At 39.3% G+C, this 18270-nt stretch overlaps 1 protein-coding gene across 10 annotated transcripts in view; it reads right to left on the bottom strand.

Annotated features, from left to right (window-relative positions):
* Bcl2l13 (BCL2 like 13) overlaps nucleotides 1–13209 on the bottom strand; it is an 80693-nt gene extending 67484 nt beyond the window's left edge. For 3 of the 10 annotated variants that reach the window (XR_005731988.2, XM_013365330.4, XM_040281252.2), the window contains exons 1-2: nucleotides 13037–13206; nucleotides 1106–1273 (exon numbers count right to left, since the gene is read on the bottom strand). Coding sequence is in view for 8 of the 10 variants with exons in the window: in XM_013365330.4 (XP_013220784.1) it covers nucleotides 1106–1223 (118 nt within the window). In the remaining 2 variants the exon portion in view is untranslated. Of the gene's footprint in view, nucleotides 1–1105; nucleotides 1274–1421; nucleotides 1475–13036 lie in introns of all 10 variants that reach the window. The other 7 variants (XM_013365326.4, XM_013365324.4, XM_040281245.2 and 4 more) reach the window with 6 other exon arrangements.
* Between the last annotated feature and the right edge of the window lie 5061 nt (nucleotides 13210–18270).

Here is an 18270-nt window from a genome sequence, read left to right as displayed (position 1 = left end):
AACAGATTGGATTTTCTATCTTAGCCCATTTGTGCTGCTGTAATAGAATACCAGAGACTGGTTTTACATGAAGAAAAGAAATATGTTTCTCATAGTTCTAGAGGCTGAGGAAGTCTAAGATTGAGGGGCCAGTATTTAGTGAGGGCCATCATGCTGCATCATTCCATGGTAAAAGGTTGAAGGGAAGAGAGGGTGAGAAAAGTGGGAGCCAAATGGGCTTTTATAACAAACTCACTCTCCTGATAACCATAGAAAGCAGGCTATGCCCTGCTCTGACTTACTCCATAGTGAATATCACAATCGTTTTCAGGTTGTAATCCTGAGTTATGTCATAAGTTACTTCATTTTGAGTGTAAGTATGGTGTTAGAATGTCTCTCCACCTCTTTTGTATACAATCATCATTCCCTAGCACAATCATGAGACAAACTAATAAATTAATCATGGTAATAAAAATGAAGTTATTGAATTAAATTAGATATATATATGGATGCATGGGCATATCAACACCATGTCAGAAAAACTAGAACCATGAGCTTATCAAATATATCAGACCACCAAAAGAAGCAAACCACTCACCTGAGACCCATTAAAAGAGGAGCCCCCTCCAAGACTGGTCAGTGGCACACTGACCCTGTCACTTGGTAACTCATCATGATTCTTGCCCAGGAAAATTGTCACATCAATGAACCTCCAATACTTTGTCCTCAGGCTTCAGCTTAGCCTGGTTTCTCCTGCCCATGACAATGATGCATTATCCATTTCAAACTGACACTTTGAGATAGTCACCTACCCAGACCCTGGCCTAAAATAAGTTCTGCAATTTTGAAAATTCTACACTGTGAACAAGTTCTTTGGTTGGTTCATGATATTATCTGACCTCCAGCTGTGACTCTTGCCATTGTATTTGTTCTTTGCCTTTGCTCTTAGTTTAGCCTCCTGAATCCCTGTGGCTACTATAATCCTTTCTGTATTTGCCAAGAGTTATTCTTCATATTGTATCACTTGATCTTATAATCATATGCATAAATAATTTAGCTACAAATATTTCTATATATGAAATCCTTATTGTGATTTAATATAACCACAAAAAGCCAAAGATAATACCTTGGGATGAGAGAAGATGTTGCTCTTGATACTTCTCTTGAGGGAGTCCCAAGTAGGTGAGCACAACATACTTTGTTTCATAGTGAAATCCTAGAGGCATGGTAGTTGAGGACGCCATTGGATTGGCCAACAGAGCTCCTAAGAGGTCTACTTGCAGATGTGTAAAACCTAAAAACATAAAAGGGTTTCAGTTTAAAGTTTATTACATGCCAATACGTTTTCTCATTGATTCTGATTACGCAAATATCAAACTAAAAGTTGTCTCAGCCATTTCTTTCCAGACATCTTTAAAAATGTAACTGTTTGTAATGCATACCTGTAATCCCAGCTGCTTCGGAGGCCAGCCTGGGTAGCTTAGAGAGACCCTATCTAAAAATAAAAATTTTCAAAAGGGTTAGGGATGTAACTCAGTGGCACTACACTTGCCTGGCATGTATAAGGCCAAGGGTTCCAGTTCCAACCCCACTACAGGAAAAAAAAAGAAAGAAAGAAAGAAATGAAGTGCTTAATTTACATAAAATGGCATTCTCGGGGCTGGTGATATAGCTAGTTGCTAGAGTGCTTGCCTTGCATTCACAAGGACCTGGGTTCAATCCCCAGCACCACAGGGAAAAAAAAAAAAAAAAGGCATTCCCCCATCCACCCAGGACTGAGGTTAGTACTAGCAATCCACCTAAGTAACAAATAATCTCTAGATAATCTAGGTAACCCCAACACACACACACACACACATACACACAATGTTCCTCTTTAAGACTTCTTTTGGGCTGGGGTTGTGGCTCAGTGGTAGAGCACTCGTCTAGCAAGTGTGAGGCCCTGGGTTTGACCCTCAGTACCACATAAAAATAAAATAAATAAAATTAAAGTAATGTGCCCAAATAAAAACAAATGCTAGACAGGCACTCTATTACTGAGCTGCATCCCCAGTCCAGGCCTCCTAAATTGTTTTTTTTTTTTTTTGTACTGGGGATTAAATTCAGAGATACTTGACCAACTGAGCCACATCCCCAGCCCTATTTTGTATTTTATTTAGAACCAGGGTTTCACTGAGTTGCTTAGCGCCTTGCTGTTGCTGAGGCTGGCTTTGAACTTTCAATCCTCCTGCCTCAGCCCCCAGAGCCCCTGGGATTGCAAGTGTGCACCTCCTGAATTTTTACGTAGCCCCAAGGCCACAGAGTTACAGACTACATGGACCAGTCTTCTCTGCAGTTTAATGCACTATAAGCCTGAACCAGAGAATGAGAAGTTACAAGTGTAATTGTAGGTCTCTCCTTAAAGACTGAGGATTTTATTCTGTGATTTAGAACCTGAACATGGCAGTGACCTAGCTTTGATATTCAAATAAGGATACCACTCTAGGGATGAGTAAAGCAACCAGAAGCAACTTGGGTCCCTGAATGATCATGTGAACCTGAATCTCTTGGAACACTTACCACTAGGCGTTATGTAAACCATTTTAGTCTGAATCACTTCACTAGGCATCCTAATTTGTACCATAATCAATACAATCACAACTCTTACTTTATCATATGGACCTGGCAGCTACCATATACTTGAATAGTTTCATGCTGGGTGTGGTGCGGGATGCCTACAATTCCAACAACTTGGGAAGCTGAGACAAGAGGATAAAAAGTTTGAGGTCAACCTCAGCAACTCAGTGAGACCTTGTCTCAAAATTAAAAATAAAAAAAGCTGAGGATGTAGCTCTATGGTAAAGGGTGCCTGGGTTCAATCCCCAGTAACAAAAAAGTATAAATCATATTTCACACCAAAAATTATAAACCTCCCTTATCTACAAGTATTACATTCCAAAACACTCTAGAGATGCCTGAAACCACAGGTAGTACCAAATCCTATATACACTACTTCATTCTTACTGTAGGTAAATCTTAGCAATCTCAGTATATGACTGTTTTTCCTTTCCATATTGAAACCTTTTACTTTTCACTTAAATTCATGGCTTCTCTTTGCCAGAATCATTACTCTCGCACTTGGAGCCATTTTTAAGTAAAACAAGGTTAACCTGAATGCAAGCAATGTGATAGGGAGATAATTGGTCTGATAACCAAGAAGGCTAATAAATGACTAGCAGATAGAGCAGTAAATACAAAGTCTGGTCAGATTCTTCTTGGCCTCTCTGTGCAGCATTCCTTCTTCCTGGGTACAGGACAAGAAAAACATTTATCTGTTTATTATAAAGGCTATTACAAAGGATACAGACAAAGAGATGCACTGGTCACAAAGGGATAATTAACTTCCTGAGCAGGATAGAGTAGGATGTGTTGAGATTTCATTTGATATTTTTGGACTGCAGCTGATCACAGGTAAGTGGAGCTATCAAAAGCAAAGCTGTATGTAAGAGGGGACAAATACATCCAGTAAAAGAGGTTCAATTAATTAGCAATAGGGGAAAATAGGCAATGTTAGCAAATTTAAGGTCTAAGGCAGTTCTCAATTGTAACATACTACTTTCATATGAAGATTAGTATGCTAGATTTTTAGTTTGTTCTTTATTTATTTTGTTAGTATTGAATGCCGGGGTTGCTCTACTACTGAGCTACATCCCCAGCCCCCCCACTTTTTTTTAGACAGGGTCTTGCTAAATTGCCTGGGCTACCCTTGCACTTGTGATCCTTCTGTCAGTCTCCTGAGTTGCTAGAATTACAGGTTTGTAGCACCAAGCCCAGCAGGACAATAGTTTAAGAAAGGATATTGAATACTCTGGGAAAAAAAAAAAAAACAACTACTAAGTATCTTGTTTGTTTTTCCTCTACTTATCTATCAACCAAGACTTCTGACACTAGATATATGGGGGGGTTCCACATACACACAAGCCAGCATTCAATTCTCCAGCAGCATATACAGCTGAGTGTCCTCTAATCTAATTCAGTTCTGATACAATCTGGAAATAGTATCAGATCCCATAGTTTGAAGACTCAAGTCTTAAAAAACTGTCATCCCTCACACTCTCTCACTTTAGAGGCCAGTCAAAAGGCCTATGTTGTTCCACAGGTGCTTTTGACCAATCATCTATATAATTAGGGTTCCCACAACCTCCTCCTTGTGTTCAATTAATTTTCTCAAGTGGCTTTCAGAACTCAGGGAAAAATATTCATCTGTTTATATATTATAAAGGCTATTACAAAGGATACAGACAAAGAAATGCACTGGACAAAGTATGAGAGAATAGGCTCGGAACTTACATTCCTTCTCCAAGTGCCCCCACTTTCCTGGAATCTCCATATGTTCAGCTATCGAGATGCTCTCAAAACCCTATTCTTTCAGGTTTTTATGAAAACTTCATGGCAAGGCATGATTGAACCACAGTTAACTATGCAGAAATGTAATTGGACAAAAAGGTTATGATCTAATGCTTATAGATAGACTGGGTGTAGAAACCAGACAAGGTGTGTCTGGTCAAATTCTTCTTGACCTCTCTGTGAAGCATTCCTTCTTCCTGGGTATAGGACAAGAATTTTTTGTTGTTGTTGTAGATGGATACAATACCTTTGTTTTACTTATTTTTATATGGTGCTGGGAATTGAACCCAGGGCTTCATGTGTGCTAGGCAGGCACTCAACCACTAAGCCACAACCCCAGCCCAGGACAAGAATCTTCTGGAGGGAGGATGGATCTATCTGTCAAAGGCAGGTCAAATAATTTCTTTATTGTCAGCTCAAAGACAGAAAGGCAAGGAAAAGGAAAAGTTCCTATGATCCTCTTTGGGGAGGAAGTTATGAGCCAGGAATCAAAATAAATGAACAAATATGTAAACATATATGTATATATCACAAATATACAGTTTTATAATTGGAAGAGGAAAATCACCTATTGTTTTCAGGTTACAAAATTTAAAAAAAGCAAAATTCGGGCTGGGGATATAGCACTGATAGAGTGCTTGACTCACATGCACAGGCCCTAGGTTCAATCCCCAGCACCACAAAAATAAATTATAATAAATAAATTTTTTAAAAAAAGCAAAGTTCACTTAAATCTTCAATCTTCTTTGTAGCAACCATTCTCAGTGCTGGTGCAGAAGAGAATCATGCCCCAACACTAATCCACCAACACCTATAAGAGCCAGGGAAACTCTTATTTATCTCCTTTCAATAAAGGAGAGAAGGGATGCAAAACAGATTGAGAAATACTGGTATAATTTTTAAGGGAAATATTTTTAGAATTCAAGACAAAACTAACATTTAAAGAGTGGTCAAATGATGGAAAGCTGGCAGCGAAAACCCCTTAGCACAATACAAGAATAGTCAAAAAGGTAGAACCAGGAATGAGTATGATCACAAAAGTCAGGGAGGCACTTCAATAAGATAGTAAACAAATGTGTCAAATATACAACTTCCAAGAAAATGAAAATGGGAGAGTCACTGGATGTGGACATTTGGTCATCCATGATCTTTGACAGTTTTGTTTGACTGGCAGGAGCAACGATAGAAGGCAGGGACTTGAAAATGGTGCACACCTGTAGTCTCAGCTACTCAGGAGGCTGAGGCAGGAGTATCAGGAATTCGAGACCACCCTGGGCAACTTAGCAAGACAATGTCTAGAAAGAAAGGAATAAAGGAAGAAAGGAAGAAACTAAGAAAATTAATGTAAAAACTAAAGGCAGGGCCAGGCACAGTGCCGCCTATCTGTAATACTAGCAGTTCCAGGGGCTGAGGCAGGAAGATGGCGAGTTCAAAGCCAGCCTCAGCAAAAGCGAGGCACTAAGCAACTCAGTGAGACCCTATCTCTAAATAAAATTACAAATTTGGGTGGAGATGTGGCTCAGTGACAGAGTGCCCCTGAGTTCAATCCCCAGTACAAAAATAAATAAATAAATAACAAAAGGCAGGGGATTTGAAGAATAAATGGGAAGTGAAGAGGTACATAAAGTAAGTTTTCATCTATTCTTTCAAAGAATAGCTTGGTTTGAAATGAAGAAAAGAATGGAGACTACAGACAAATGGTCAAAAAGTCTTCATTTGTTTTTATAGTGAGAGAAGACCCATAAGCATGTTCATGTTCAGTGGAAAAGGATCCAATAAGGAGATTAAATAGAGAGCAAGGAATAAATTATGAAGCAAAGCTTTAAAAGAGAAGGGAAGAATTGATCATATCAGTAACAATTTGAGCTTTAATATGTCTGGGGTTTTTATATATATATATATATAACAGGAATAAAGAAGTACTTATATTTGAACAATGTTTTAAATGAAAAAGTGAAGCCAGGTGCAGTGGTGCACACAGGTAGTCCCAGTGGCTCAGTGGGATGAAGAAGGATGAAGCAGGAGGGTCACTTGAATCCAGGACTTTGGGACTAGCATGCACATCATAGCAAGGCTTTCAGGAAAAAAAAAAAAAAAAATTATACACACACACATACTCTAACTGGATGAATTCAAATTTCTTAAATTTATCAAGATTCCATATCACTAAAGACACTTTTATTCTCTGACCCAGATGCCATAAAAAAAGAATTTAACAGGTTTCCAAATTTGATATTTTGCCTAACACTCTTCAAACTTTTGTAAAACACCCAATTGCTTAACTGTAAATGCAAGTTTTACCACAGAATTCTAATTGTCAATCTTCCGTACTTACCACTCTATTTGCACTTCTTTTTTTCCCCCCTTAGACTTGCCAACATATACTTTACTTTCACATAATGGTACCATATTCTTGAATACTACAAATTGGTTTCACTTAGAAATACATCTTGTGGCTGTGTAGCTCAGTGCTAGTGCTTTAATGATATTACTGATTATTTTTCTTCTTTCTTTGCAGTACTGGGGATTGAACCTAGGAACAGTCTACCTGTGAGCTACATCCTCAGCTCTTTTTATTTTGAGATAGGATCTCTCTGTAGCCATGGCTGGCCCTGAACTTGCAATCCTCCTGCCTTAGCCTCTCCTGTCACTGGGATTATGGATATGTACTACCAAACCTGGTTAATTTTTTTCTTTAATAATATCCATATGTCTGTATGTTTGGTGAATGATTATATTTATTTATTTAAGTTTAGTATACAACTTTAGACTTCAAATATTGCTATGGTTTTACTAAAGTCCCCCAAAATACAAGTGTTGAAAAACCTAATCTCCAAATTAAAATGTTAATTGTATTTTGAAATGGGGACTTTGGGAGGTAATTAGGATTAGATGAGGTCATGAAGGTAAAGCCTCTATAATGGCCTTAGTGGTTTTATAATAAGAATGAAGAGAGTCTGGAACTAGCAAGGTCTGTCTTGCCACATGCCTTCTACAATGTTACGATGTAGCAAGAAGGTGCTCATCAGATCCCAGAGTCAGCTTCTTGGACTTCTCAATCTTTAGACTGTGAGCTAAATAAATCTATTTTTTTAAGTAAATAATCCAGTCTGTGGCATTCACTTAAAGCAACACCAAACTAAGATTAATGTGTATTTGGTACACATATAAACACACCAAACAAATATACAAGACCTGCAGTATATAATATCCATACAATTTGTTTGGAGATTCCAGTTGTACAAGCAACAATGTAGACCATTCCATGATGTGATTAAGAAAGGGGGGGGGGGGACAGACAGATCCCAGAAACACTATTATATAACTAGTATACTTGCATTAAATTCTAAGACATTTTAAAAAATCAACAATAAACAAACGAACAAATAAATAAGAGGCTTAAAGGATATAAATGAAATTAAAAAATAAATTTCTTAAAAAAATCCTAAGACAAAGGCATTCAGCATCTGCCAAATGTAAACTTCATAGCATAATTCCACGTTACATCTCTAAGGGGACTCACTTCCTTTCCAACATTATGCAATGTTGCTTATGGTAATAAGCATACTGCACAATGGGTTCTTAGATTTCTAACAAATATTATTAATAAATTTTATCTGCATAAGACCTTTATTTCTAAAGCACTTTTCTAGTGTTGTCATAACAGATGATTGATTTGCCTAAAATCATAAAGCTAGTTAACAGTGCAATCACTTAATTAAATACACCCTTTTTGGGCTGGGTTTGTGACTCTGAGGGAGAATGCTCATTTAGCATGTATGAGGCACTGGGTTTGATCCTCAGCACCACATTAAAAAAAAATTATGTCCACCTATAACTAAAAAATAAATGTTTAAAATTAAGAAATAAACCCTTTTCACTTAATTGCATTCATTCATCATATATTTACTGCATGCCAGAAAATGTACTAGGTGAGAGAAACACAGGTGAAAAAGAAATACTGAGGTAAAAAACACTAATAATGTAGGAAAGAATATAGAAAAACAAAGTGGCTTTTCTTTTTTTATGGTACTGGGGTTTGAACCCAGGATCTTGCCACTTTAGGCAAGTACTCTACCACTGGGTCATATCTCCTGCCCTTTTTATTTGATATAGGGTTTCGCTAAGTTGCTGAGTATGGTGAGGAGTTAGTGGTCCTCCTATCATGTGGCTGGGATTAAAGTATGCACCATCACACCTAGCAACAAGGTGGTTTTTCTAATATCAGACACCCAGAGTACTGAAAAATAAAAAAATTGTCATTTTTAAGAATGGAGCTGGGGGAGAAAAAGGAAAAAGATAAATTGAATCAAAGTTAAATATGATCTGAAACTACCACTCAAGGCTTTCCCAGAAGCAAAGCAACATACCCAGGTCCATCCCATTATTGCCTCACAGATACCACGTACATTTCATATCTAAAAAAGACATTTCAAGCTTCCTTTTAAAATGATGAGAGGAACAGAGTTACTTTTACTCTTTACATTTTATTTAATAGGGCCTTTTACAATTAAAACTAGGTACAAGTTTGTAGTATTGAGAAATATTTACATATATCAGCCACAGCAGCACACACTAATCCTAGCTACTCCACAGACTGAGAGGAGTACTGCCAAATTCAAGGCTGACCTTGGTAACTTAGTGAGACCCTATCTCAAAATAAAATATAAAGGGTGGGGATGTAACTTAGTGCATGAGGTACTAGGTTCAATCCAGCACACTATAAAATAAAATAAAATCTTGAGATAGGGTCTCAATTGTCCAGGCTGGCCTCAAACTTAACAATCCTCTTGCCTCAGCTTCCCAAGTCACTGGGATTATACCTGTGGACTCTCATGCCCCAATTCCAGGTATATGATCTTAAACAAAAACTTTATCTTTTGCACAATTACAAAGAAAGTATTGAATATATTTATGTTAACAATCTGTTTCTTTCTCTGCCTTATACCTTTTTGTTTGTTCCTCTAAAATGCAAGTAGTTCTCAAGTCAGGAGGAGAGCCTGAAGCAGCTTAGGGTAACTTAACCCTATGTTTATATATTCCCCACAACCTGTCACAAATGAGACATCCACAATCCTTCAGTAAAAAATACAATATTACAGTGCTGGGAGGCCCTCAATGCATACTAGGCAAATTCTCTACTACGGTCATACATCCCTGGCTTCATGTTTTTATTGGTTGTTGGTTGGTTGGTAGATTTTGGTTTTTATTTCTATTATGAGCACCAGTCAAGTTCGAGGATGGTAGTACCAATTATACCACAGGAATTAAGAATATTCTATGGACTACAATCAGAAGTTACACAGCAACTTTTAATCCTACAATAAAGTCTTAAGCACATTTGCAGCAATGTGACAATCCATTGTACCTGTTTCCCAAACTTGTCTCATAATAATCATATTGAATGCTTGTTAAAAATAGAAATTCCTAGAATCCATCTCATACATACTAATTTAGAGCATCATACCTAAATTATTTTCTTTAATTTCAGAGAATTATAACATATTTTACAATTTAACATTTTAATTAGTTGCTAAATTATTTCAGAACCTTCTTTAGGTCATTCCCTGCCACCAAAATAAAATTATAATGCAATAAAATTGTTAAATACTTGAGAGTTGAACACATCTATAATCCCAGTTTATAAAAAGAAAAAAAAAAACTCAGTCAAATCAAAACTATCTAATTTTAAACAGTAACAAAGTTTCTTGGCTGCCAAAATTTAGCGCCAAGACTCACTAGTGGTTTGGAGAATTTTTAGTCTTAAGACTTATTAGTGGTTTGGTGGTGCTGGCGAATCCAACCTCAGGGCCTTTGAGTCACTCACCCAACCCAGCAGGGAATTTTTTTAAAAAGTTCCACAGATTAACATGAGGTCCAGCAGCAGTAATTTCATGCTCTGCCACTTAATATATCCCCAGTGCCCAATAACAGTAAAATTTTAATCCATGCTTTATAAGCAAGTATTGAATTTTAGGTCTTTCTTCAAAAGTAAAATTAATCATAATAAAAATAGTGAAATTACAGGTAAATGAGATAGTACATAGCTGTAATCCCAGCTACTCGGGAGGCTGAGTGAGGCAGGAGGACTATAAATCCAAAGCCAGCCTGTCTCAAAAATAAGACTTAAAAAGGACTGGCGTATAGCTTAGTGGTAGAGCGCTTACCTAGTATGTGAAGGCCTGAGGTTCAATCCCCAAATACCTACCTGTTTTCCCCCAAGAAACAATGATTGCTAACAGGAATGGTGTTTCTTTTTGGTGTATGAAACTGTGGTTTTAGTTGTATAATTCTGTGGATAATACTGAAAACCACTGAACACTTATGTATTGTATGGCATGTTAATTATAACTCAAAAATCAGCTACTCTTGGGTTGGATGTGTTGCTCAGTAGTAGGGTGCATGAAAGCACAAAGCCCTGGATTAGATTGTTAGCACAGGAAAACAAAACAACAACAAAAGGGGCTAAAGATGTACATAAGAGGAGGCTTGGCATGCACAGGCTGTGGGTTTGATCCCCAGCCCAGCAAAAGCAAAAACAGTTACTTTGAAATAGCTTCTTTCCCCAACTCTGTAATATGTATTAAATAAGAACTCTCGGGCTGGGGATGTGGCTCAAGTGGTAGCGAGCTCGCCTGGCATGCATGCGGCCCGGGTTCGATCCTCAGCACCACATACAGACAAAGATGTTGTGTCCGCCAAATACTAAAAAATAAATATTAAAATTCTTTCTCTCTCTCAAAAAAAAAAAAAAAAGAACTCTTAGTGATCATCTATTTGGAATATAAATAAAAACTCTAAGAGCTGGGGTTGTGGCTCAGTGATACAGCACTAGCCTAACATGTGTGAGGCACTGGGTTCAATCCTCACCACCACATAATAAATAATAATAAATAAAGTTATAAAAAAAGGTTTTAAAAACCTCTATCTGAAAAAAAGCAGGGTAGAAATACTAAATGTTTAAAATTTTTATGGCTGAAATAGTTTGTAAGAAAAACATATTTAAAAATAATTATTCTTGCTGGGCTCTTGCTGGGCACAGTGGCACATGCATGTAATCCCAGGAGTTAGGGAGGCTGAGACAGGATTGAACGTTCAAGAACAGCCTCAGCAATTTAGGAAGATCCTAAGCAACTTAATGAAGCTTTGTCTCAAAATCAAACACAAAAAGGACTGGGGATGTAGCTCAGTGGTAAAGAGCCCCTGGGTTAAATCTCCAGTAACCACCCAGCCCCCCAAAAATTCTTATTGTAAATCACTAGTCCTAAAAGGTTAGTATAATTTTTGTTTTGCAATACTAAGGATTAAACTCAGGGCAAGTATGCTAGGCAAGCACTCTACCACTAAGCTACACCCCCAGCCCTTTTTATTGTATTTTGAGACAGGATTTCAATATTAAATGACGTGTAAGTAAGCATATCTTTTTCAACTTTACACATCCTTCAGCTGAATTCAACTACTGGGGCACATTCCTTCACATAAGAATATGAGCCACTGGAAAAGGAACAGCATCTGATCACTCAGAGTAAAAGGATTTTCAAAATCCTTAATTGTCTATTACCAAATGAATTAAAAGCCACATTTCATGGCTTAAATACTTTCAGTTCACAAGTACAAACGTGCAGGGTACACTTATACAACTGTGTATACGAGGTATACACGAACACTTATTTTTTAAGGGGTTAAAAGGAAAAGAAAAACAGATATCTAAAGGGTGTGGCAACTCATCCAAGGTCACACAACAAGTCAGAACAAAGAGCAACATTCTGGTTATACCAACCTCCAGGGGAAATCTTACCATTTCGCAAAAAGATTGTTGTTTGGTTTTACATCAGAAACCAAAAAAGGGGAGAGGGGACTGTGAACTTAGTTCAAAATTTTACGCAGAGTCTGTGAGATTGCTATTTTAGATAAACACACTTGTGTCAGGAGTGGTTAAGAGCTAAAGAAAACTATCAGTCAACAGTATGTGCATATCTATCCGGCCAGATTGCTTCAAAAAGTCTAGGCGTTCTCCCTCACAGTCGGTTATGAAGGCAAGAAACTTGAGATCTCCTTGGAATGCTGACAGGATAAAAATCAACGGAAATAAAATGTGAACTGTATTGCTTAAAAGGGTAAGAAGGCAGCTTTTTCGGGGAGGGGGAAAGAAATGGGTGTCAAACAAGAAAGGACTACATCTGGCAAAACTAACCTATAGCTAGCTGTTCTAAGTGAATCGCATGCAAACCTTTTCTTCCACCAAACGGAAGTCCACGTTCTCCAGTGTAGCTCTGAAAATGGACCCCAAATTTTCCGTGAAGCTACTTGTGGGGAAGAACAGCAAAGTAGGGCAAAGGTCTGAGTTCCTACGCCTTAGATAGCCCACACTGGGGGAGAAGTTCCCTTCAAGGGTCCGCAATAGGACCACGTTTGTCTATCGCGTCTGGTCCGGTTATAATGAAATGGACCCCCTCAAACTTCGAAAATCCGGAGTAGAGGAGCGCCGATAAATGCTTACACTGACACACACACGCCACACACACGTACACACACACACTCAGTCTCTCACTCACGCGCAGTGGGAACCAGTGGGGAGTCGGTGGCTCCGTAGTCTCTGAACACCTTCCTCCCCAGGTGAAATCCGCCTCCTCACCCAGTTCTGTCTGCTAGGACCCCCCACTCCCCTCACCTGGCCCTGGCCCCTGCCCCAGAAGAGATGAAAAGCGGCGGCGGCGGTTGCTTCCAACAGGGTCCCCAAGCGGCGGTGACTGGTTCAACCCACTGCCCTAATCTACCGCCGCCGCCATGTTGAAAGGTGAGGTCACCCCCGGCGTGCTTCCGTCACCGCCAGCGTAGGGGCGGGCCCAGGCCGCCCAAGAGCGCCGGAAGGGGGCGGCTCTGTCACCAGAACGGAAGCACAGACCACCGAGGCTTGGAGGTCTCTTTGCGCAGACGTAATTGAAAAGCTGATCCTTCCTAGCCAGCTGTTCGCAGGCGTCGCTCAAATCTATGATTCCTGGAGTTGCGGAAGTTCTTATCAAGTCATTTCCGGTCTTGCAATTCCTCGTAAAGAACCAATTCTCCGTCTGCGGGATAAGTTTAGTTCTGCAGACTTGTGTTGCGTTTCAAACAGGTGCCAAAAGAGTCTTAAGAGCTGCGGTGTTCTCAGCCACTTGTCGGCAAATGTGGTCCTGTGTTGTAAACGATTCCCACGGAACGGAGCTGGGATGGCGTAGGGGGGGTCGTTGTAGGCGGAGGGAACGGCCTGAGGGTAGATAAAGGAAATTTATAGTAGTAATACATTTTTGCTCACAGCACTTAGTGCATGGAATATAATTTGTGTTAACGTGTTTTTGTTTATTTGAGTCCAATATTGCTTTAGAGAAGTCACTAAAGGCATCTAGCGACAGGGTATAATACCATACTTTAGGGAGAAACAGTTGACCGTGGTGTCCTTGAAATGAATTGTTACAGGACATGATTGAAGATTAGGATTTAGGAAGTCCAAGAAAGTGTTAGAAGGCTGTGGCAACCAGTCTGATTAGAAGTGATTAAATCCTGTTGAGGAGTGAGTGGGTTTCATTTGGGGTGAGGAAAATATGATAAAGCACTTGAAATTATATGGGGGAAATGGAATTAAAAAGGTTAATATTGAGGGTGTAGCTCAGTAGAGTGCGTGTCTAGCTTGCACAAGTTTCATCCCCAAAAATGAAGAAAAAAAAATAGTAGTAAGTGTGGGCTGGTGTCACAGAGGCGGAGCCGTGCTGTTAATAGAGAAACTATGAGATTTACCAGGGAGGTTTTTTTGTTTTGTTTTGTTTTGTTTTTTGGTACCAGGGATTGAATTTAGGTGCCCTCAACCATTGAGCCACATCCCTAGTTCTTTTCATTTATGTATTCACTTACTTATTTTTATTTTGAGACAGGGTCTCACGAGTTGCTTAGGACCATGCTAAACTGCTGGACGCTGGCTTTGAACTGGCAATCCTCCTGCCTCAGATTCCCAAATTGCTGGGATTACAGGTCGAAGAGATATTTTAAGTTGAAATCTTAGGGATGAAAAATAAACTGAAAAAATAAATAAATAAATAAACTGAGGTGTAAGTGGAAGAAAAGAATTGAGGCTAAAAGTATAGTGTTTTGAAGGAACTGGAGGGAAACCAGTAAAGTGGTGAGCAAGAGAATATGGGACCTGTGGGCACAGAGGAGGCAGGCCCAGGGTGGGCAATGAAAGACCATTACAAGCAAATGGAAGACACTAGAGAGTCACAAATTGATAGTTTCATGCCATTTTTTTTTATTTTAATGTTTATTTTTTAGTTTTCAGCAGATACAACATCTTTGTTTGTACATGGTGCTGAGGATCGAACCTTTGGCCACAGGCATGCCAGGCGAGCATGCTACCACTTGAGCCACATCCCCAGCCCCTTTCATGCCATTTAGGTTGTTTGGTTTTGTTTTGTTTTTGCGGTGCTAGGAATTGAACCCAGGACCTCGCACATGGCTAGGCAAGCACTTGACATTGAGCCACACCCCTTGCCCTGGTCATTTAGTTTTTTTGTTGTTGTTTTGCTATGTTTTGCACCAAGGATTGAACTCAGGGGCACTAAACCACTGAGTTACATCTTGTATTTTATTAGAGACAGGGTCTCACGGAGTTGCTTAGGGCCCTGCTTTTGCTGAGGCTGGCTTTGAACTCACAATTTTTGTGTCTCAGGCTCCTGAGCCACTGGCAATATAGACGTGCACCACTGCGCCTGGTTTATCTAAGTTTTAAATCACTCATTGTGCTGTGTGAAAATTTGGTTGAAAAGGAGCAAGAAGCCAGGCATGGTGGTGCAAACCTGTAATCCCAGTGGTTCAGGAGGTTGAGGCAGGATGAGAATGGAGAGTACAAAGTCAGCCTCAGCACTTAGTGAGGCCCTAAGTAACTTAGTGAGACCCTATCTCAAAATATAAAAAAGTTTGGGAATGTGGCTCTGGGTTCAATCCTCAACAGGAAAAAAAAAAAAAAGAAGTGAAGCATCTACTTAAGTAAAAGTTACTACTTTTAGTTATAATTTGGCTTTTTTCTTTTTCCTTTACAAATTAATATTTTTTGAGCCAGACTCAGTGGTGCAGGCCTGTAATCCCAGTGCCTTGGGAGACAGGAGAATCACGAGTTCAAAGCTACCCTCAGCAAAAGTGAGGTGCTAAGCAATTCAGTGAGACCCTGTCTCTGAATAAAATTATAGGGCTTGGGATGTGGCTCAGTGGTCAAGTAACCCTGAGATCACTCCCTGGTACCAAAAAACAAAACTATTTTTTAGTGTGTAATGCTGGGCATGGAAACCAGAGCTAAGCATGTGTTCTACTGCTGAGCTATACTCCTAGCCCTCTTCAAGAATTCAAGACAGGGCTGGGGATGTGGCTCAAGGGGTAGCGCGCTCGCCTGGCATGCGTGCAGCCTGGGTTCGATCCTCAGCACCACATACAAACAAAGATGTTGTGTCTGCCGAAAACTAAAAAAAATAAATATTAAAAAATTCTCTCACTCTCTCTCTTTAAAAAAAAAAAAAAAAAGAATCCAAGACAAATGAAGCTGGGGATGCAGTGGCACATTCCCGTAATCCCAGTTACTTGGGAGACAGTTCAATTGAAAGTTCTATTCCAGCCTGGGCAGTTTAGTAAGACCCTGTCTCAGAATAAAAAGTAAAAAGGGGCTGTAGGTCAGTGGTAGAGGTCTTGCCTTGCATGTGTGAGATACTGGGTTCAATCTTGAGTACCACATAAAAATAAATAAAATAAAGGTATTGTGTCCATATTGTGTACAACTAAAAAATATTTTTTAAAAGGGGTGGGGCAAACCAGGCGCAATGGCACACGTCTGTAATCCCAGTGCCTCAGGAGGCTGAGGCGGGAGGATTGTAAGCAAAGACAAGGCGCTGAGCAACTCAGTGAGACCCTGTCTTTAAGTAAAATACAAAATAGGGCTGAGGATGTGGCTCAGGGGTCGGGTACCCCGAGTTCAATCCCTGGTACCATAAACAAAAAAACCACAGCATAAACAGAAGAAAGTAGAAAGCTACACAAAAGGGAATTTAAAAAATATTTTGTTTTTAGTTGTAGTTGGACACAATATTTTATTTTTATGTGGTGCTGAGGATCAAACCCAGTGCCCCGCACATGCTAGGCGAGCGCTCTAGCCACAACCCCAGCCCCACAAAAGGGAATTTTAATTATATCTGTAACATGATGGTTTTTTTTTCTTGGTACTGGGAATTTAACCTAGGGGTCCATTACCACTGAGTCACATTCCCAGTCCTTTTTATTTTTTATTTTGAGACAGGGTCTCACAGAGTTGCTTAGTGCCTCACCATTGCTGAGGCTGGCTTTGATCTCGTGATCCTCCTGCCTCAGCCTCCTGAGCAGCTGGGATTACAGGCCTGTGCCACTGTGTCCGGTTGATAAATGCAAATTTAGGTGGCCAGTACAAAATATTTGAATTATTCTTAATACTTCTTTTTGTGCCCCAAAGTAGTAATAAGCCAAGATTCTGTTTTCAAAAACAAACAAAGGGGGTCTGGGGCTATGGCTCAGTGGTAGAGTGCTCACCTAGCATGTACGAGGCCCTGGGTTCGATCCTCAGCATCACATAACAATAAATAAATAAAATAAAGGTATTATGTCCAACTACAACTAAAAAAATAAATATTTAAAAAAACAAAGGTACATTGAAGCCAGGGGCTTGGTGGTGCATGCCTGAAATCCCAGTGGCTCCGGAGGCTAAGACAGGAGGATCACAAGTTCAAAGCTAGCCTCAGTGAGATGTGACCCTGTCTCTAAATAAAATAAAAAGGTCATTCCCTTTAGGGATGGAGATGTTGCTCAGTGGTGGAGTGCCCCTGAGTTAATCCCTGGTATTAAAAAAAAAAAGTACATTGATTTACACAGTGTTACATGTATTTCATGTATTAATTTAATAAATAATTTGTGGCACTAGATTGCTGCTCTCACTCTGAAAACCCAGTTATTTGCATTACATTGTAAAAATAGGTAAAAGGAGTGATTGTAATCCAAATGAGTTAATGCCACTTTGTCCTAGCCTAGGAATGTTAAGAGGGAGGCATAATCCTGAAAATCTGTCTTCTAGATTGGTGAAGAATGAAGATGGTAATGTGGAAACTAACAAAATGAGACAGTCTTATAATTTGGTTTTAGCTCAGTTGATTTGAACATTGAAGAAGTTAAGTTCAGTTGTATGGATTTTTTTCTTTTTGGTATTAGTTTTATTGTCCTGTGGCTAAATCCTTCCCTTACCCAATTATTACTAATCTTCTCAAATATGTATACCATTCTTTAATCATTACACTACAAGGAACATGTAGACTAGTACAGCTGGAAAGCAATTTGGCAACATGTATTAAGAACTCCCTGCAAGAGAGTTCCTTGAAATATTCTGTTATTCTTAACAGCTTTTTTGAAATTTCTTCAAAATAAAAAATTAATAATACAAATGTGTCTATTTTTGACTCATAATCTTGGTGCGGGGGATCGAACCCATGGCCTGCGCATGCGAGTCAAGCATTCTACCAACTGAGCTATTATCTCCAGCCGCATATATATTTTTTAATATTTATTTTTTAGTTTTCGGCTGACACATCTTTGTTTGTATGTGGTGCTGAGGTTCGATCCTGGGCCACAGGCATGCCAAGCAAGCGCGCTACCGCTTGAGCCACATCCCCAACCCAGCCCCATATTTAAAAAAAAAAAAATTTTTGTAGTTGGACACAATACATTTATTTTATTTATTTTTATGTGGTGCTGAGGGCCGAACCCAGCGCCTAGCATGTGCAAGGCGAGTGTTCTACCGCTGAGCCACAACCCCCCCCACACACACACACAATTTTTAAGAACAAAATATTGGTGAGTTGTTTCCATTTA

Source organism: Ictidomys tridecemlineatus, chromosome 6, assembly GCF_052094955.1.
Source record: "Ictidomys tridecemlineatus isolate mIctTri1 chromosome 6, mIctTri1.hap1, whole genome shotgun sequence".
NCBI lineage: Eukaryota > Metazoa > Chordata > Mammalia > Rodentia > Sciuridae > Ictidomys > Ictidomys tridecemlineatus.
Note: the sequence above shows the minus strand (reverse complement) of the source record. Positions and strands in the feature narration are given on the sequence as shown.